Raw genomic sequence first — 21400 nt, forward strand, 5'->3', positions numbered from 1 at the left:
GAAGGTGGAATCAGTAGCAGAGCCAAGACTCACACCAGGCACCGGAGTTCTCTTTGATAGTCAGACGATAATGGTCGATCCTCCTGTCCCGGAAAATGTGCCTCCCCAAGATCTGCTGCATTCCTGGGTGTCGCGCAGCCTCCCTGACCCCCATCCATCTAAACTAAAGGTCCTGGCAGCCCGCAGCAGATGCGGGGGCTTGCCCAGGCTTACACAGAGAAGTTACTGAATTCAAACCAGCTCTCCCAACTCCCAGTGTAGGCAACTCCCATTGCCCGGGCTTAAGAGTTTTCCACTCCATGCTGAGCCCTATCTTGGGAATTATGAGAAATGAGGATGCTTATGACCAAAGAATCGGAACCCGCACTCATGACTGGAAATGAAGATCAGCTGGCGAGCAACGCTCCTGCCCCGGGTTACTACGGGAAAGCAGAAGCTAATGCATTCTGCCGACTTTGCATTCACCGAGCTCCCTCAAGCATCTTCTGCAACAGTGACTCACCGGGAGATGGATTACGTACTGGGAAGTGACCCGTGATCTCAAGCCTGAAGAGCGTGTGCAGGTCCTCAAAGTGGCTTTTTGCAGCTTTGTCCAAGGAGTGTAACTCCACCCTGAAATGTTTCCTGCACAGTTCAAGTAAAGGTGGCTTTCCTGTGCCTGGCATTTCACGGACTTCGGCACGAGGATTAAGCATCCTATTAATCGAGTATACCCAAGATTGGACTGGAGGGAGCCCACATGGAACCCTCTGAAGCTTTGGCTACCAGATAAAGGAGCCCAAGAGCCCCGAAGGTTTGGGAAGTTCTCATGACACCTACATTTGATAGGTAGCAGGAAGAAAACCAGATTCTGATTTCATCTTTCTAGAAAGAAGCGGGAAGCACTCTGGGCTGATAGCCATCTTCTTCATTGAGTGCTAAGAGGCAGAGGGAGAGCCCAGTGGGGGACGCTGGAGACACCGACTGACTGATGACCTTGAGTGATGGTGTTGAGTAACAGCCATGGCGCCTCTCCCTAGCTTTATAGCGTCTTCTTTCCTGACTTGAGTAGTGCTTGCTTTCTTCTGCTTTGTGTTTTTGGTGAGAGATTCCCAGTCTCTCTCCCTCCCACTGGATAGTAACTTTCTCAGGGCAGCAACTCAACTCTCATCATCTTTGTCGTTCCTAAAGCCTGGGGCAACACTCTGTAGCCAGTAGGTCAGTCGGGTCCAACCAGGAGACAGAAACCACACAATACCAACCAGAGGAACATAACATGAGGAATTATTGATGTTTGATAAGAGCAATGCTAAAGATGCAAAGAGAACTCTAAAGAGTGCCCTAAGGCCGAGAGAATATCCGAGAAGGGCACACTTGGAATGACCAGCTCTCTGTGGCTAGAGTTTAGACTTCCCCGGAGAAGGAATGGTGGGAGCCCATGGAATAGCAGAGAACTTCACGGAGTTGCTTAAACCAGAGCTGATTCATCATCTCTGGGCAGCAGAAAGCCCTCTAGGGCACAACAAGATGAGCTTGGTGGACAGGTGTGTAGAGGTTGTCAGGGCACGCTGCCAGTGTACAGCCTGGCGCACACAGTGCCCAAATTAGGAGGGCAACAAAGAAGTCGTTCCTGGGCCCACGCCAGGGCTGCAAGGTCGCTGAGGTCTGCCCCCGAGGCTCGCAGCTTGGGCCGAGCACCACTCAAAGTCTCCACCTACAGGCTGTGCCCCTGAGCAGGAGCCAAACCTGGAAGAGATGGCCCCTGCTGCCTGTGGTGTCTCTCTAGCGCCCTCTACTGACGAGGCTTAGCGCCGTGCTCGGTATAAAGGAGACGCGCTTCCAGGCGCCAGTCCATTGTCTGGGAACACAGGCTGAGGATGGATTTAGAGCTGAGAGGCAATAACGTGATAGCTGGCACAACGGGCGCTCAAAAGTGCTCAAATTAAATTAGGTAAAGCCACACAGCCTGTCAACAGCTCTCTTAACCCCCTTGGATCCCCTTTCTTTGGCTCTGTAAGTTTTAACACCAATAAATGTCAAACTTCTTTTGTAATTTATTCTCTAGGAGCTCATTCTCCTCCCCCAGTGTTCAGTTTTGTCTTCTTAATGAGGCACATGTCTTTCTTCTCATGGCTCACACTTAAATGAGACAGAGAGGGGCTCTGAGACCCAGGATTTCATTCCACAACCTGTTTCTCCGCTCAGACTTGAACTTGTTTGTTCCATTTCAAGGCAATCCACCTGCCCCCCCCCCAAACACGTTAGAAGTGTCCCCAGGCACTTGACTTCAAGTGGCAGTGGAAGGAATCAGGGCTGATCCAAGAAGCAATCTTTCTCTGCCTTCAAGGGGAAAATGCAGTGGCTACCACAGGCCAGCCTGGGGAGTTCATCGCCCTGGACAGATTTAGAGATGCCACGTGCCAAAATAGGCGACAGGGCAAACAGCAGTCTTGGAGGGTGATTACCAGCACACGTGTTATGTGGAGAGCATTTGGAAAAGAGCTAAGCGTGTCGACTGGAGAAAAGTCGAGCATGTAGTCTCCCCAGTGCTGGGGGGGGCGGGGGAGCTCATGTTATTGTTAAGAGGCACCGATTCTAGTCAAGGCAGTTTTCTTTGGCCTCAACCACCCTGCTCTTGCAAAAATATTTGATTGTGAAGTTCTCTGACAGTTGGAACACACAATGATTTCCTCCTGCAAGGCTGGAGCGGTTTGCCTGACTTGATCTGTGCACCATTCTTCAGGAGGGTGCTTGTTACCTTCAGACCGGAGAGCTGCCAGTGAAAAAAGGCTACAGGAACTTGACCTTCCACCAAAGTTAGTTTCTCTATATTGTGGCTGTCTTGCCTTGTATTGATTTATTCACTTATTCTTGCAAGTAGCAGGCACTCTGGGCCAGCTGAACCCAAAATAAGCTGGCAGGAAGCGGTTCAGTATCTTAGTGCTGTAGACCTCGTGAGCCCTGTGTTTGTCAAGGACAGAGTCCTCTTAGATGGTCAGGGAAAGCGTGCCCGTCTCTCCGTGGGTAAGGGGTTTGTGGCTTATTTTCCTCTTTATGGCCATCTGTTTTTCTGCACCGAGCCTGTGTTATTTGTGAAATTAGATATATACGAACATTTTAATGAAAACACATGTACACATTTTTCTTCTCTAAGTCTTCGGCTGGCTCCACCGCGTTCCGTCCCTCCCTGTTCTGATTAACTGCCAAAAACCAGCAGACGGCAGGTTTGGGAAGAGATTTTTTTTGGAAGAGATTCATTTCCTCACTCCTGAACTTCTAAAAACAGCCCATTTTTTCTTCTACCCCTTACCAAGTGGGGATTGATGCTACACCTGCCTCTGATGTGACAAAACCTAAGCAGTGAATAAAAAAAAAGTCTTTGATGATTCTCGCACATTCTGTGGCAGGTGAAGGCGCCAGCCGGGGGCACAGTGACGCCAACCCACGGGCACCAGGCAGGCCACCTGGCATCAGTAACCTTTGATATGTTGGTCTGCTCTTGCAGATTTTTGACAATGAAGCCAAAGACCTGGAGAGAGAAGTTTGCTTTATCGATATTGCCTGTGATGAAATTCCAGAACGCTACTACAAAGAATCAGAGGTAAGCAATGGATGCAGTGCCATGTAGCAGATTCACTTGTTCAGTCATTCATTCATTCATTCATTCATTCATTCATTAACAGAGGTGCATTAAGTCCCTCCTGATGTGGGAGACTTCCTTCTGTGTGTTGATTCACTTTGATCTCACACCTTGCTGGGTTCTTTAAGGTGGGTCTCAAAATTAAATCATCGCTCCCCAGGATCCATCCCCGGCCCTGGCTGCCACTCCATTTTGATTGACTTTTCCTGTCCCCAGATCATTCTGGCCAACATCAATATCTGCAGGGCTGAGCCATGCGGCACCCACCCCAGCCTTTCTGAACAACAGCCTGGCTCGCCAGCCGCCTGCTCTGTGAGGGCAGGAACTGTGTTTATTTATATCTCTAGGGGTTAACATAAAGAAAATCCTCAATCAAATTTTGAAACTTTGATGGCTCGTCTCGGCCCAGAACCTGTCTCAGAATAGCAAACACCTTCACGCAGGCTGCTCCTTTTGGCTGAAAATAGCATCCTCTACAGTCCCCACCCTACCCTACCCTACCCGTGCTTTGCTTTAGTTCTACCTTTCTGGTTGGTGCAAGTGGCCATTTATATCCCATTAGTATTTTATTAATGACTGCTGGTGGAACTTGAGTGACCCACTTGTAAATACCGCCCCAGCCCAGCTCCCGCAGCAGATGTGGGCTATTTCTGTTGTTTAGCAACATGCAGCCAATCCAATATGTTTGGATCAGGGCCTCAGACTCGTCCTTGAGCTCTAACACATGGACCTTGAAACTTCTCTCAGATCCATTAGAGCTGATTGGAGAGAGAATAGGTAAGCCCACGAAAAATGGGTTCCACCCTTACACAAACTGGGCTCCCCGTGTGCTTCAGGAGTTTTTTGGCCTCTACATGTTGGGAGTTGTTTGATTAAAAAAAAATCATAACTGATCTTAGCAAATGCTTAGCTGCATAATTGTAGCTGTGTGCTCTCCAGTGACTGTCCCTGGAAGGGCCCAGCTGGGGAGGCCTAAAAGATGGAGAGACAGAGAGGGAGAGGTCTTCTACTGCTTTCCCAGGCACATGAGCAGGGAGCTGGATCAGGAGTGGAGCAGCCAGGACTTGAACAAGTGCCCATATGGGAAGCCAGCATTGTAGGCAGTGGCTTAATCCAAGATATTCGTTCAGGGTCAGGTCAAGGCCACCAATACTTAAGGGGCTTCAATGTTCCCTGGGTGAAGCTGTTGCCCAATCCCTCCTGTGGCTGCTTGGGCCCAGGGGGCTCTGCCCTACCTGGACATCCTGGCCTCCTTGGGAGTCCTGGGCCTTCCAGGAAGACAGTGTTGCCAGAAATCTCTGAGCCCACCTCAGCTCTTCATCTTGGAGTGCAATGGTTTGGAACTACCTGGTCCTGAGGGGATCTCTCTCTGATGGAGTGGGATATCTTGGGACACACAGGGACCATGAGTGAAGCTATCAACAAGGCCGGCTTTGAGCCAGCAGGTGCCTGGCTCATTCCACGAGCTTTGTGATGCCAAGCCCCGCCACTAGAAGCGCCTTTGCCTTGACCCAGGCCTTCGAGGAGCTCTTCCTTCATGCCTCTCTGAGCCAGCCATGAGCACCTTCATCCTCTCTGCATAGGTCGTGACCTTCCCGAGATGCACTTTCATCAAGGAAGTGGGAGGTGATGAGTCATTCGAGCAGTATGTATTTGCCGAGCAGTCACTGGCTGTCACCTTGGATGGCCAGCTGGAGACGTAGCAAGGAGCCAGAGACACTGGGCGTCCCTCCCTTCATGACATTTCCACTCTAGCAGGGAGCCGAACCACCAAGACGCCATCTTGTGGGTGTGTAGGGAGTTAGGTGTCCCACGTGCGAGCAGGAAGGGTACGGAGAGAGACTCAGATAGGAAAACTCGCTGTAAGAGTTTGGGACCAGGAGAGAGGTTCTAGGAGCAAAAAGGGCAGTGCCAAGCCAGCGGGATGAAAAGAGCCAGGGCACAGTGTGGCAGGTGGAAGGTCCCACGTGTAGGTAAGGAACAGAAGAAGGCCCGTGTGGCAACAGCAGCACCAAGGCCAAGAGTGGCGTCAGAGGAGGGAGGGGCTGTTTGGGGGACACTCAGATGTTATTCAAAGGCAAGCAAAAGAAATGGAAGCCAAGTTCCGGTGTTGTGGCATGGCTGGTGAAGCCGTAGCCTGCGATGCCAGTGCAGTGGCACCTGACGCCTGGCTACTCCACTCGTGATCCAGCTTCCTGCCAATGTGCCTGGCTCAAGTACGTGGAACCCCTGCCACACGTGAGGGAGACCAGGATGGAGTTTCTGACTCCTGGCTTTAGCCTGGCCCTGACCTGGCTGTTGTGGGCATTTGAAGAGTGAACCAGAGGATGGAAGACCAACCTGTCCATCTCTCCCTCTCTTTCTTTTGCTCTGCCTTTCAAATATATAAATATATGTGTTAAAAACAAAGAACCCAGAGCATCCTGTGAAACAGTGTATGCTTCTCAAAGATTGCAGTGGGTGGAGAGTGCGCTGGAGCAGGGCCAGGTGGAAGGCGGGAGACCGTGGAGGCCACTGGAGTTATTTACATCACTGGCTACTCGGATTATGTGATGGCTTGAACTAGAAGATTGGCAGCAAAGACAGGGAGGTGCAGGGTGTGGAGATTGTCATGGACTGGGTGTTGGGCTGAGAGAGAAGGAGTCAGGATGATCCTGGGAATTCAAGCTGGAGCAGCAAATAGACCCAGGTGCCATTCAGTGAAATGAGAATTTGAGACGAGGAATGGATTTTGGAGAAAGGTGGCTGGAATGTGTGATGCCGACGAGAGGTGCATTTAGAACTTAGGTGAGTGTCTGAACTGGAGACGACTTGGAGAGCATTCGGCAGGCAGAAGATACTTAGAATCCCTGGAAGAGATGGGAGGGAGAAAGCAGTGTGAAACAGAGAAGGGGTTCAGGCCCGAGCCTTCAAGGATGGCAGCATTTGGAGAGCAGGAAGAGGATAGGGCGGGGGAGGCACCGCGAATCTACAAAGAGCAGGTCAGAGTTAGGAGGCGACCCCGGAGGGGCACCCAGAGGGGCAGCCTCCACGAGGGAGAAGGAGACTGGTTGCGCTGAATGGAGCTGAGAGAGCGAGCGAGATGGAATGGGAAACCAAGTGGAAACAGATGACCGGACAGAAAACCGGCCTCTGGAGCAGTCCCAGCCAGGGGCGACTGCCCCATAAGGATGCATGGCAATGCCTGGGGACATTTTTGGTTGTCACAGCTTGGGAGATTCTACTACTGGTGTCTAGCAGGTGGAAGCCAGGAATGCTGCTACACCTCTCTAAAGCACAGTGCAGCCCTCACAGTAAACCATGATCTGGCCCCAAATGTCAGAGCACACAGGCTGGGAAACCCTGGGGACAAATGAACTGCGGATTCGGCTCTCACGCTCAGAGCCACCCCTGGATGTCCTGGATGTCCTAGTGGATGTGGAAGAAGGGGAGTCAGCCTACACACTCCGTCCAGTACCACTCCCCAGAGGACCTGCTGGCCTGTCACAGGCTGAATTCTTCTTTCACAGACCTGACAGTTAGACAGCAAGGAGCGACAAACACCTTCCGGAGCCTGCCTTAAAATCCAAGACAAAGCATGCCCTGGGGGACTCCTGTGTGCCCCCCGCCCCCCTCCCCCATTTGACTCCCAGAATCCCAGAGTGCAGTCGGAACCCACCAGAGGGGAGAGCGGTGAGTTTTGCAGGCTGGTTCCATTGCTGGGTCTTCCATAAATATGCCGAGGACCCAGAATAAGAAAGACTACCAATTCAGAAGGCAAAATATTTCCAAATAAAATTCTACTCGGCACACTGTAAATTATTGACACCTCCTTCCCACACCGTGAGAGCTTCCCTCTAAAGTGAAACCCGGCCCTGTCATTCACTGCCCACCTTTGGGGCTCAGCTCAAACGTGGTGTCTCCCTCCTTGTGAGCTCTCCTGGGTCCACTGTTCCCCTGACCCACGATCTGGAGGCCAGAGGCATTAGGGTCTTTGACTTCCAGATCATGCTAACTCCTGCTAGCACAGAGCTATGTCATGACCTCCAAGAAGATCAGAGCCGCCTCTTCCTCATCCCCACCCCAGCAGCTACTCCACACCAGCCCTCGAGCAGACCTCGCTCGCGGCTGTTGAATGCCTGGGTGAAGGCAGAGGCCTTGTGTTCTGCTTCCAGCCGTGACGGCGGTGAGCGCCATCCGACAGAACGGATTTGCTGCCAGTTAAGCCAGCACGCGTGCGTCAGTCGCCTTTGTTTCGCTTTTTAAATCTAAGGCATGCGACTTTCTGAGTATTTCCTTCCAACCCGTCTTTGCAAGTTGACCGTGTCAGCAGCAGGGGAAGTCTGAGCACCGCGGGGCTGGGGGGCGGGGGTGTCACTGTGCCCTGAGTTTTTGGTTGATGCTGATGAATCCAGACCAAGGTTATCTGGGGTACTCCTCACCACCCAGCTGCTGTCACACCCGCTGCAGCCCAGGCCGAAGGAGGGCATTGAAACACTCTCTTTTCTCATTTCTCCCTGGAAACCTCCAAGCTACACAGTCAAGAATGCCTCTCTTATTAAGGTGACCAGAGCTGGGAATTTTCCACTGGCGGGCAGCCTCTTGCCTGGCGGCCCTTGTGCCACCACTAACCAGGGAATCAAAAGGACACTCTGGGGACTCGGATCAGCTGATGGCCCCACCCGGCACTCCTTATTCTCATTTTGCAGTGCTGCTGTTTGCTATCTAAATCAAGGGCCCGAGATGCAGCTCCCAAGAGCCTCTTAGCTTCGAGTTTGATTCGCGTATCCATTGGAGGCCCTGCAAGCCAGTGCTGTGTTGTTTTTTAAAAAGAAGGAAAATCAGTGTGAGTTCTCAGGCAGAGAGAGAGCCATGCATTAGTGAACGCAAAGCACCAGGACCCTGCCCGGAGGAGAATCACAACGTGTGCTGAGTCACGTGGTCGGCGTTCATCAGCCCTGCGGAGTAGCAGACAGGGAAGCCAAAATCCGTGCAGGTTGTCCTTGTTATGCAGTGGGTATGTGGCTTCTTGGTACTGCCAAGATTTCCATCCCGACTCTCTGAGGCTCTGCCAAGATTTCAAGGTGAAGATCCCGGTGAGGAATGCGGAACTCTGCGATGAGTTGTAGCATGCCTGCTACGTGAGACTGCGCTGGTAAGACAGTCACGAGTGGGCAGTTACGAGAGGCAAGAACGAATCTCATCATCCCGCCGGTTCTGGAAGTCAGGCTGAGTGAGCGAGCTAACTCAGGCCTTGTGTTGCCCAAGGTCAAGTGCAGGACTCTGCCTCCTGGGTCCACTGCAGTTACTCCCCAGGCTTGGTTTCCATCCAGTGATGGAGGTGACCAGAGGAGATGGCATCTGTTTTGGCCCCTTAGGTGCTACCACCTGTAGCTCTTCCCAAGACACAAGCTGTGCTTGCGTGGGGCCTGCACAGCTGCTACGTTTTCAGACACACTTTCAGACTCCACCTTCGTGGAGAAGATTTAGAAACAGGGTGTATTGTGCTTTGGCTTTTCAAATCTTCATAGGCTTATGTAAAGGAAAAGCAGAGGAGGCTTGCACCGGGTGGATCTCACACGGAGGCGGTTTGTCCCCCCAGGCACATCCGGCAGTGTCTGGAGAGATTTTTGATGGTCACAACTGGGAGCAGAAGGCTATGGCATGCAGCAGGTACGGGGCGGGGGTACCACTAAACATCCTGCAATGCACAGGGGAGTCTCCAACCCAACACGTCAGCTGTGCCAGGATCCAGAAGCTTTGGTGTAAACCAATCCAAGAGAAGGAAACTTAGTAACACCTGTCAGCGGCAAGACCCATTCATGAATTTCTGTAGTTAGCATTTTTGTTACGTGTTTACCAGGTGGATACAAAGACCAGACTGGATCAACTTTCGAAGGGTTTACTCTCTACTGCCTTTAAAACTCGACCTACTTGTCGCAGATAAGGAAATTGCTGTCTCCCTTCATTTGGGAGGATGCCAAGGTTTCTCCAACTTGTTGTGATCAATACAGCATGGCAATTTTCATGTCACCTGAACTCAGGTGACAATGAGGAAGAGAGGGAGCGTGCGGGCTGTTGCGGAAGCTGCAGCCCCGAAGTGGTTGAACCGGACAACACGGAAGGACCTTGTAGACAGGGTTTGATTCAGAACTTTCGCCCTGAGCTGCGTGGCAAAGGTGTGAACCTCTTAGACTCAGCCTCCAGGTCCTGGACCAGCGTCTTCCCGGATCAAGACATCCTTGACAGCCCACTCATTGGCCACACCAATCTAAGTAGCTGTCCATTTCTCTCTTAAGGGACAGAGAACAGAACAAGAAGAGATACATCTAACTTTTCCAATAACTGTCATGGATGAGAGATTAAACGCTGCTTGCTAAGTACAGCGGGCCCCAGACAGGGAACAGAGGGGACAAACTAGTAAATATTTTCCTCCTTAGCTGAACCCTTGGGTACAAAGTGCTTCCTCCAAACCACTTGGCTGCTTCAAATGCAAAATATTTTCATTTTGGTCTGCATCTTGGCAGTGGAGGGTAGTAAAGATTTTCAGTTATCTCCAAATGGCCAGATTGAACACAGCGCCTCGTGCTGAGGTGCATGGTGAGTGCAGCGTGCTGTCGAGTTGTCATTGTCGCTCTTTCCCTACCTTCCCTCGGTCCATCGGTTCCGTTCCGAGAGTAACGCCGTGGTTCTGCAGTGGGTTCCAAGTTACTGGGGCTGAGAGCCTCTTAGATAATAAGAGTTCTCTTCCACCATGGGGGGCGGGGGGCAGAGAAGAAGTCTCCGAGAGCAACATGATCCCCAGTGAGAAGCTTGGACTTGGGGGTGGGAAGCCTGCAGATGAGAGAGCTGAGAGAAGGGGTCCCCAGCAGCTGTCGCAGCAGCACAGGGCTCTGAGCCCTCTGCCTTGTAGGGTTCAGCTGCTGCTAGTGCTTGGTGGTGGCCTCTGTACACAGGCCCTTGCAGTAGGCCATGGGGAAGTTATGCGAGAGGAAGGAGAGCATTTTTCAGTGCAGAATCTCTCACCTGCTCCTCTGGGTGCTAGAGCAATCATGCAGAAGCCATTTCCCAAGGGGCCAACTGTCTGGTGACTCCAGGAGAGCAGGGTGGTACCTGTGGCATCCTCGCCAACACTGTCCCGCAGGTGCGGGAAGAGCCAGGGCAATCTCTTGGGAAACTGGCCTTTCCTTTTCCCCTGTCAGAGTGCTTTATGAGTTGGACCACATTCTGTACATCTGTCCAAGGTCACAGCATTGAAAGGCAGTGGGCCTCAGACCCAGCAGCCAGTGGCTGGGTGGCTTCCTGTATTTGGGCGCAGGGATCTGGTCAGCCTGACCAGGAAGACTTGGGCCATCTTCTACTGCTTTCCTAGCCCATAGCAGAGAGCTGGATTGGAAGTGGAACAGCCGAGTCTTGAACTGACACCCATATGGGATGCCGACGCTGCAGGCAGTAGCTTAACCTGCTACGCCACAGAGCCAGCTCCCACTGGTGGATATGTAAAAGGGTGTTTCCATCCTTTTGCTATTACTGAAATATTCCTAAGTATATTTTTCATTAAATATTTAATTATATTGGTGAGAGAGAGAGTCAGAGCTTAACTGGCAGCTTAATGGACAGGCCAAAGGCCCACTCCTCTTAGGTTCTTTTGGGGTATTGTTCTAATATTTCTTTTTTTTTTTTTTTTTTTTTTTTGACAGGCAGAGTGGACAGTGAGAGAGAGAGACAGAGAGAAAGGTCTTCCTTTGCCGTTGGTTCACCCTCCAATGGCCGCCGCGGCCGGCGCGCTGCGGCCGGCGCACCGCGCTGATCCGATGGCAGGAGCCAGGATCCAGGTGCTTTTCCTGGTCTCCCATGGGGTGCAGGGCCCAAGCACCTGGGCCATCCTCCACTGCACTCCCTGGCCACAGCAGAGGGCTGGCCTGGAAGAGGGGCAACCGGGACAGAATCCGGCGCCCCGACCGGGACTAGAACCCGGTGTGCCGGCGCCGCTAGGCGGAGGATTAGCCTAGTGAGCCGCGGCGCCGGCCTTGTTCTAATATTTCTATAAAATAAATTCTGCAAAACAAATGTTGAGTCAGTGGGTAGATGGGTTTAAATCTTCCCAGATTTGGCCCACTCTGAAGTTACTAAGTTACCCCCGACTCATGCTTCTATGGGAACAAACTGAAGTTCGAAGGGAGACTGAAGAGACAGCATAGAAAATGGGGCAGAGGTGGGGAATCCCAGTGCAGATTCGCGGGTCAGTGAGTAGCTTTCACTTCGAATGCCAAGCCGAAGAATTAGGACTTTATTCTGCTTGTAGCAAAAGGCTCTCACAGAAGGGGTCACAGCAGGCGTGCAAGGGGACCCCATCTGTGACCTGACCAGAGAGGGTGGTTCTCATGAGGATGGTGAGGGCAGGCTCTTCAACACCAAGAGATGTGGGGCCCTCCAAACCCATCAGCCTACTCCTTTCCCTCTCTGTTTCCTTCTCTGTTTCACTAGCAAATCCCCTACTCCCCGCCACCACCATCTTGGCAACAATAATGATTTGGGAATGAGTAGGACATTTGGAAATGAAAGGCCATTAAACAGCAGAGCAGTCCTCAACAAGCCCGGGTTCATCATTCTCTCCCCGTAGTGGGCAGTTCACTGCCCCAGGGACAAATAGGTATTCTCTTCCAGACCTCCTCCCTTCTCAGTGAAAGTCGGGAGCCCAAGTCTTGCTGAAGTGCCATGCCTCTGGCTGATTTTCAAAACCATTGCTCCCTCTTCGGCCTTATAGTGTGGAGGTTCCTCCAGGTTTTGAGCAAAGCTGACTTTTTTCGGGAGTACTAAGAAAATGGTAGTACCCACTCCATCCTAGAGAATGTGTTTTCAAGGGGAGGGGAAAAAGCAGTTTAAACTGCTGTAGTAATTTGCATGAATGAGGTCTCCCAGAAGTCCATGCCCAGAGCTGCAATCACAGATCTCACCAACTGGATTTGATAGTGAAATACCAGACCAAGTAGGTCAAACAGAATCAAGGCAAATGAATTCCTGAACACCAGATCAAAACCAGAAGTTCTAAGTCTCTTCCAGGAATGGGCTTGCTGACTGTGGCAGCACGTTGTTGAGCCAATAGGAGGAACCCTTAGGGAAGTGGCTCCATGTTGCAAAAGGAACAGACCAGAGATGGAAGAATCCATCCAAGCAAAACACAAAAGGGAGAAACCATTGGGCTTGTCACAGAGGGATCTGTGCAAAAGATAACCCCTCGACCTATGAATCAGGATTCCCCACCCATGCGTTCCGTGTCCAGAGATGACTCAGCCCTGATGTGATCAGGGGCCCTGGCTCCAGGAGGCCTCCCAGCTGATCACAGCTGTCGCACACTTCATTGTCATCAAGTCTGTATCTTGAGTCCTTTCTTCCCTGCAAAAGAAGGGACGATAAGATAAGATGCGAGGACGTCAAAGGCACGGCAAGGTAAGAAATAGAAGACAACGAGCACAACTCCCGGCGTGCAGTACGCATTTAATAAAGGCTGCTTTCTCCCGACTTTGACCCTGGCATTGAGGTCAGCCAGATGGGTTTCAGGAACCGTGACTCAGTGGAAACCATGCATCTTTGGGAACTGCAATGGGAGTATGCTTGTGTGTCGCTTTCCACTTGGTATCACATGTGAAGAGGAGCAGAGGGACATTCCAGTAGCTCCCAGCTCTCAGCATCTGGGGACTCTCTGCAGGCTCAGCGGGATCCTTCAGAAATGAACGCCATTTGTACTGCTGAGACTTTGCAAAAAAAAATGAGTTATGACTTCTGTTATTGTTGAACTTGTATTCTGAATGGCACGTGTCTCTGATACTTTGCTTCTAAGAAACCTAAGTAGTTACACTTCCCACTGGGCCAAGTTTGAGCAGTCCGTGGTACCAGAGCCCCAGAATGGTACCCAAGGCAGTTTGGGCATTCTCTCACAGTCTGCCACGAGCCTTCTTACCAGGTGTATTTTAGGAAAAAAATAATAATAACATTTAGACATTAAGAGAAGGAAGCAGAACTGAACGGCCCAAGGCGCTCAGCCAGGAGTGAACAGATGCGACCAGGCTCTCCTTCAGTTCTGTCCAACAGAGAACTCCTGTGCCTCCAAGAAAACAGGCAACAAGTACACAGTTGCTCAGGACTTGGGCCAGCTGCATCGGCCTCTGCTGTTTTTAGTCTTACTAAGTTCAAACAGCAGAACTTGTTGGGCCCTAGAACAGCATACTCAAATCAGATAAGGAAGCATTCAAAAATGGAGTACCTGGGCCCACCTCAGTCCAACCACAGTAGCCTCACTAGGCTGGAACCCAAACATCTGTGTGGGAAACAGCCTCAAGGCAAAATTTCCCACCTTTTTTTCACGTCATCATATGTAAGCAACTATCAGGGGTGTGTGTTTAATTTGAAAGAAAAGGAGCGTTAAAGAGAGGGAGAAAGAGAGAAAGAGATCTTCCATCTACTGATTCACTCCCCAGATGACCACAATAGCCAGCACTGGGCTAGGCCAAAGCCAGGAGCCAGGAACACCACCCTGGTCTCCCACATGGGTGGCAGGGACCTAAGTCCTTGGGCCATCATCCACTGCCTTCCCAGCCTACTTAGGAAAGAACTGGATCAGAAGCAGAGTAGCAGGGACTTGCACCAGCACTCCAAGGTCGAATGCCAGTGTCTCAAGTGGTGGCTTAACCCTGAGTGCCACAACACCGGTCCATCATAGAGGAGCTCCTGGACAGATATCCCCTTGGGATCGGGAGGCCCAGTCTAGGGCCCCAAGGACTGACGGAGCAGAAACTTAACAGTGCTGCTGTCCATTCCAGGTAGGGAAGCGTTGCCTAAGAGAGCTCTGCTGACTGTGTTCAAGTGTTTGAGCCATTGTATTGCTCCTTCATTTTGAAGGAGACAGCAGCGTCAGCCTGGAAGATTGCCCGTTCCTGCTGAGGGAGGGGTCAGTGCCTTTGAATTTCACTCCATCTGCTGGGAAACTGATACCATCTGCAGAGTAGGGCCCAGGGCCCCTCTCGGCAGGTGCTAATGTGGACTCTAACACACCTCCGTGTTGTTTTCCTCCTGAGTTGCTTCCGAGTTAGGGATAACTCCGGACGCACCCGCATCCAAGTCTCGCCCCACCTCTGGCTGCAACTCTGGATTCTGGAGGTGATGTCTTTCCCTTTGAGAAGACCTGACCCAGCGATTGTCACCTCCACTTCTATTTATTCACACTCCCAAGTACGACTGTTCAGTTTCTGCTCCAAAAATATCCAGGAAAGAATAGGTGCTATTAAGGTGCTTGTCTTCATCTTTATTGTTAAGGAGCCCAGAGAAAGACACACAATTACTGGCTCATTAGCTGGGACCTTAGCGTGTTCAGTGAATTTCTCACGGAGCTGCTAAACCCGGCTTTAGAAGGCCACGAATGAACTTTTGAGAAAAATAAAGGCCGTGGCTAAGTTGTCTGATGCGGTTACATCGTTTAACCCTAACCACCCAGGAGAAGAGAATCTCCTCCAGTGTATAAGTCAGGAAACTGACACTCAGACAATAACTTACCGGGAGTCTCAGGAAGCCACAGTGGCCAAGCCGAAGACGGCTCCCTCTGGGAGGCTGGAGGCAGAAGCAGCTCTTGGGTTTGAAAACCACTCTTGGTGGCCGGCGCCGCAGCTCACTAGGCTAATCCTCCGCCTTGCAGCACCGGCACACCGGGTTCTAGTCCCGGTCAGGGCGCCGGATTCAGTCCCAGTTGCCCCTCTTCCAGGCCAGCTCTCTGCTGTGGCCCAGGAGTGCAGTGGAGGATGGCCCAAGTGCTTGGGCCCTGCACCCCATGGGAGACCAGAAGTACCTGGCTCCTGCCTTCGGATCAGTGCAGTGCGCTGGCCGCGGCGGCCATTAGAGGGTGAACCAACGGCAAAGGAAGACCTTTCTCTCTGTCTCTCTCACTGTCCACTCTGCCTGTCAAAAAAAGAAAGAAAGAAAGAAAGAAAGGAAGGAAGGAAGGAAGGAAGGAAGGAAGGAAGGAAGGAAGGAAGGAAGGAAGGAAGGAAGGAAGGAAGGAAGGAAGGAAGGAAACAAAACCACTCTTGGGCTCATTTGCTCCTTCAACGCATCCCGCTAACCTCATGCCTCACTGAGCCTACTGAAGGGGGGGGTCTTCGGGGAAAGACAGGGAGAAGCAGGAGGGAAGGCTTTGCAGCCCCTCGCTTACCTGAGCTGACATAACCCCCCTCCCCACCCTTTGGCTGAAGCTGCAGCTTTGCACACATCCCAGAAAATAATGGATTGGCCAGAACAAGCTTGGGTCTAGAAGACACAAACACGGCCATTCCGGGGCAGGCACTGCAGGGATGCCCACATCCTGTACCAGAGTCTCCAGGATCCAGTTCCGTCTCTGCTCCTGCCGAGGCTCCCAGGAGGCGGCAGATGATGGCTCAAGTACTTGGGTCCCTGATAGTCACATGGGAGACCCAACTGGATTGCTGGCTTTGACCTGGCTCAGCCCTGACTGCTGCAGGAACTTGAGTAGCCAGGGGATGGACAGACGATCTCTCTCCTTATACTTTATTTTTTTAAATAAATATGTAATGATATACAAGGAACTTTTTTGATTTATTTATTTGAAAGGCAGTTACAGAGAGAGAGAGAGGTCTTCCGTCCACTGGTTCACTCCCCCAGTGGCCACAACAGCTGAGGCTGGGCCAGGCCAAAGCCAGGAGCTTCTTCTGGGGCTCCCACATGGGTGGCAGGGGCCCAAGTACTTGGGCCCTCCTCCACTGCTTTTCCAGGCACACTAGCAAGGAGCTGGATCAGAAGTGGAAGAGCCAGGACTCAAACCAGTGCCCATATGGGATGTTGGTGCTTCAGGTGGCGACTTAATCCACTGTACCACAGTGCCAGCCCCTCTCACCTTTTTTCTGTCACTCTGCCTTTTCAAATAATTTTTAAAACTAGCCATCCTACAACTGAATAATACCGGAACCTATTCTTAAAATGAAATATAAAGTCATAGACCCCTCCACCAAAATAATCCACAGATCCTATTTTAGGAAATACTACTCATTTTACCATTCCCACAATAATCTTGGAGTTATACAGCTGGGCAGGTTCACATAATGGTTGCCAGAGCAGAAATTGACCCCAGGTCTCATTCCACAGCCTGTTCAGTTCCCTTCTTGCTTGGGCTCCACAGAACTCAGGACCCCACAGAAGTGTTCCTGGGCCTGGGAAAGAGTGAACTGCATCATGCCAGGTAGTGGAGGTTGCAGCAGCCAGGGAATCCACTCAAAGCTGAAACCAGGAGCCCAGAACTCCATCCAGGTCTCCTGTGTGGGTGCAGGGGCCCAAGCACCTGGGCCATGTTCCACTGCTTTCCCAGGCACACTAGCAGGGAGCTGGGTGGGAAGTGGAGCAGCCAGGGCTTGAACCGGTGCCCATATAAAATGCCAGCTTTGCAGGCAGTAGTTCAACCCACTGTGCCACAATGCCCCCCCCCCATCACTTTTACCTGCTTAGTATGTTGAGATTCTAAGTAACCTTGCATTTGGAGAAACAACATGAGTTCCAAAGCTAAAATAATTTTACAACTTGATCCAGCTATGAAAGTGGAAATCCTTTATTGCCTTTAAATTACAGACTCATTGGCTCATTGAACATCTCCATACCAGTTTCCGTTCAACACGTTGGAGGTCCAAGTTTCCCAAAATAATCTGGTACGATGAGGAGCAAGCTAGACAGACAGCTAATCCTGTGCTGATCACTATTGATATGTTGCAACTCATCAGAATATTTATTAGTCTATTATCAGCTTTTGACTTAATAAACAGAAGCTGTGGAGGACCCAAAGTGTGCGTCCTCATTGTGGATCGAGGCTGTTACTGCTTCGTAATTCATAGCTCATGTCCAAAGGACACTGCTAAATTGAGAGTGGGTAGGGACAGTCCCACAGAAGGCAGTCCCAGCTCAACAGTGACAGATGGGGCCAGGTCCTAACAAACTTTCCTCCTGGGAGGAGGCCGGCCCGCTGGCTCTGACAAGCGCTCGGTTCCTGGCCTCCTGCAGCCGCATGTGGTGAGGTGGGGTCTGCTCCAGCGTGCCCTTGAACCACCGTATGGATTTTGAGTGGAGGTGATCTAGGACCAGGAAGTCATGTCTGTTAGTGCCAGGAGGAACTGGTGAGCATGGTGTAACAGGGTGGTAGGGAGACGTCTCCTGTTGCTCTGGAATTGGGAACCAGGCCCAGAGCTGGGGACCAAGAGGAGTATAGAGCGCTCTCCACGCTGCAGGCGGCTGCTTATCATTGAGGCGCAGACCTCCCCGGACCTCCCTACCAGGAGGTGGCCCTGGGCCTCTGCCCACTGCTCTGTCATCCGTCCCTTTCCTCTTCCTGGGAAGTTTACGGAGTTGGATGAGGGGCATTCTTGGAGTCATTGCAGGTCCACTTCCTGCCCAACCCAGAGCGAGGAGTGTTCTAAGACAGGACTCTAGGAGACTGGCTACAGGAAATGGGGTATCTGCAGTGAAGAGCTAACTCTTGGGGTGCTTGCCTCCCGTGACTAGAGTGCAGGGGTTCAAGTCCCAGCTCCACTTCAGTTCCAGCTTCCAGTGCAGCCAGTGATGGGTCCCTGCCGCCCAGTGTAAGAGACCTAGATGGAGTTCCAGGCTCCTGGCTTCAGCCAAACCCGGCTGCTATGGGCCATTCGGGGAGCGAACCAGCACATGGAAGCTCTCTTTCTCTCCTTCCTTCTCTCTCAGTCTGCCTTTCAAATAAATAAACATTACCAAAAAAACTGAAGGTAAGTAGGTCCATTTCCTGGGTTTACTAGGAGGCTAAATCTTGGATGTTTTTGCTGACACGAACCTATTCTCCAGGTCCCCGACACCAGGCGGGTGTCTGACCGTTTGGTTCAATTCTTTTTTTTTTTTTTTTTTTTTTTTTTTTTGACAGGCAGAGTGGACAGTGAGAGAGAGAGACAGAGAGAAAGGTCTTCCTTTGCCGTTGGTTCACCCTCCAATGGCCGCCGCGGCCGGTGAGCTGCGGCCGGCGCACCGCGCTAATCTGATGGCAGGAGCCAGGTGCTTCCTCCTGGTCTCCGTTTGGTTCAATTCTAAAATCTTCTACCTGGAATTATCATCAGGTCGCAGAAGTTGAAGGGCTCAGTCTCACTCGGCCCGACTAAGGACTCCCACAGCTCATTTCCGAGGTCCAGTAATGTGTTCGAATGGCCCACAGAACTCAGGGGAACACTTTGCTTACATTTGCTGGTTGATTGTAAAGGATACAACTCAGGAGTAGGCCAAATGGAAGAGAGACCTACGGCCAGGAGAGTGGGTGGGGTTTTTCCCGAAGCTTCCACGCCCTCTCTATGTCACCGTCCCAAAGTCCATGTGTTCACCAACACAGTAGCTCTCTCATCAATAATCTCCTGGTCAAAGGTTTTATAAGACCAGGCATTTGGCAGCAGAGTCCCTGGGTTCAATTCCTGGCTCCAGCTCTTGACTCCACCCTCGTGCTAATACAAAGCCTGGGAGGCGGCCAGCGAGGCTCCAGTTCTTAGGGCCCTGCTACTCACATGGAAGATCCAAATCCAGGAGTTTCCAAGTCCTGGCTTCAGTCTTACCCAGGCCTGTGTGTGGTGGGGCATTAATCCTTGTAAATCAAAAATAAAATTTATACAATTCAATCTCAGCTACCCCCGCCAATCCCCAGAGGTCACCTCATTAGCATAAACTCAGGTGAGATGGTAGGGCTCCTTGGAAGTAACAGAAGGTGGTCCCATCAGGAAATCAGGAAGTGCCAGGTCCTTGAGGAGCTCTGTCCCTCAAACCAGGGACAAACACCAAATACAGGCATCCACCTCAAGGATTCAGTGAGAGAATGATTCTCAAGAGCTTGGCGCAGGCTGGGGCTCAGAGCGGGCACTTCGTAAACACTGGCTCCTGTGATTACTTTTCCCGTCTAGCATCCTTGCCTTTGTTCTGACCACCTCCCTCTCCTCCCCAGCCCTTAAAAGGCAACAGCGCTGCTGACGCCAAGGCTGGAAACCACAGATCACGAAATTGCTTTCTGGGGGAGGCGGGCATTTGGCCCAGCAGCTCAGCTACCGCTCAGGATGCCTGGGTTCCGCGCTTGGCTCTGCTCCCGACTCCAGCTTCCTGCTAACGCAGACCCTGGGAGGCAGCCATGATGATTCAAGTAGTTGGGTCCCTGGCACGCGAAAGAGTTTTTATTATCTTGAGGGGTGTGCTCCTAGCTCCCCTTTCCTGCTCTCTTTTCTCAGTGCAGCGAATTTCAAGTGTTACTGGCTTCACCCGGTAACTGACAAGAGGGCAGACACGTGGAGACGCCCCGCCCACCACATCACCTTTTTCTCTACCTCAAGGAGCACCAGACCGCCCTACCAGCCAAGCTGCTTTAACAGACTTTGCCAAGGACCGGCACACATCGCTCCGTGTGGGCAGTGTATTCCGATGCCAAGAGCAAATGCATTAAAAATAGCACTTTGGATATTAACTGCTAACAAAGCAGGAATCAGCGCTTCTGGCAAGGATTTGCATTGGAGGCTTTTTAAAAATGTCTTTCTTGAAGCTGACATGTAGCTCATGACCTTTCAGATAAGTTTCAGGTCAGTTCTCAAGCACACCCTGCAGTTGCCTGAGATGTTGTATTTTTTTAATAGCTTTATAGATGTTCATCCATTTTGGGTCCACAAGTCCATAGATTTTAGTGTATTTACAGGTGTGTGCAGCCATCGCCACAATCATGTTGAAACCTTTCCTCACCCCCAAAAGAAACCCTGCTTACTTTAGCTGCCACCTCCCTACTGTCTTACCCTCACGACCGCCCCAGCCCTACCAGCCACTAACCTGCCATCTCCATGGGTTTTCCTGGTCCCATTGCAAAGGAAGAGGAACACTTACTCCCGTATGTCATCTTTGGCGATCGGCTTCTTAGAAAAGCTCCTTTTTTTTTTTTTAAGATCTATTTATTTATTTGAAAGGCAGTCACAAAGAGAGAAGGAGAGAAGGAGAGAGAGAGACATCTTCCATGCACTGATTCACTCTCCAAATGGCCACAAAGCCCGGAACCTGGAGTTCCATCCGGGTCTCTCACGTGGATGGCAGGGGCCCAAGCACTTGGGCCATCTTTGCTGTTTTCCCTGACACATTAGCAGGGAGCTGGATTGGAAGTGGAGCAGCCAGGACTTGAACTGGTGCTTATGGGATGCCAGTATCACAGGCGGTGGCTTAACTGCTGTGCCACAACGCTGGCCCCATCTCCTTAGTTTTATGCATAGCCCTCTGATGATTCAAGCTTAAGAAAGCTGCCAGTAAATTTGGAGCTAAATTTTACGTGGTCAGAATGGCCATTCATGGGAGGGCAATGACAATAGTGTCTGCAACAGCGGGAGTCCCTAAGAAAAGTTCCAGAATGCAGGAAAATACCTGACCTGTGATAGGTGTCGTTACGTGGTCCCCAGGTCAGGGCCCTAGGGTTACATTACGTAGCAGTTCCTGACTGGGGTAGTTTTGCTCAGCCCTATTTCATCTGACATTTAACAAAACCTTCTCATTTCAATGGAGAGGGCAAAGCCTGTTGTACTTTGTGGTTCCAGCTGAAAGTGCAATTCACCATGGAGACTCAGTAGCTCAGGGAATGTCACTGTCTCTGAGATGCACGCTCCGCCCCAGCTGGGCCACCATCCCCTGTGGGCTTCTCCTTGTACCTTCCAGGTGCGAGCTGGACTGGAACCAACACAGGACACGATTTCACGGGGGCTGCACGATTGGAGAAGCCCTTAGCATCACCTT

At 51.3% G+C, this 21400-nt stretch overlaps 1 protein-coding gene across 4 annotated transcripts in view; it reads left to right on the top strand.

Annotated features, from left to right (window-relative positions):
- Nucleotides 1–21400, top strand: part of PITPNC1 (phosphatidylinositol transfer protein cytoplasmic 1) — a 280327-nt gene that overhangs the window by 221659 nt on the left and 37268 nt on the right. For all 4 annotated transcript variants that reach the window (XM_089316776.1, XM_089316773.1, XM_070060433.2 and 1 more), the window contains one exon: nucleotides 3485–3580. In XM_089316776.1, coding sequence (XP_089172902.1) covers nucleotides 3485–3580 — 96 coding nt within the window. The remainder of the gene's footprint in view (nucleotides 1–3484; nucleotides 3581–21400) is intronic.

The sequence above is a fragment of the Oryctolagus cuniculus genome, chromosome 17 (assembly GCF_051225735.1).
Source record: "Oryctolagus cuniculus isolate XC-2025 breed Fujian yellow rabbit chromosome 17, ASM5122573v1, whole genome shotgun sequence".
NCBI classification, from domain to species: Eukaryota; Metazoa; Chordata; class Mammalia; order Lagomorpha; family Leporidae; genus Oryctolagus; species Oryctolagus cuniculus.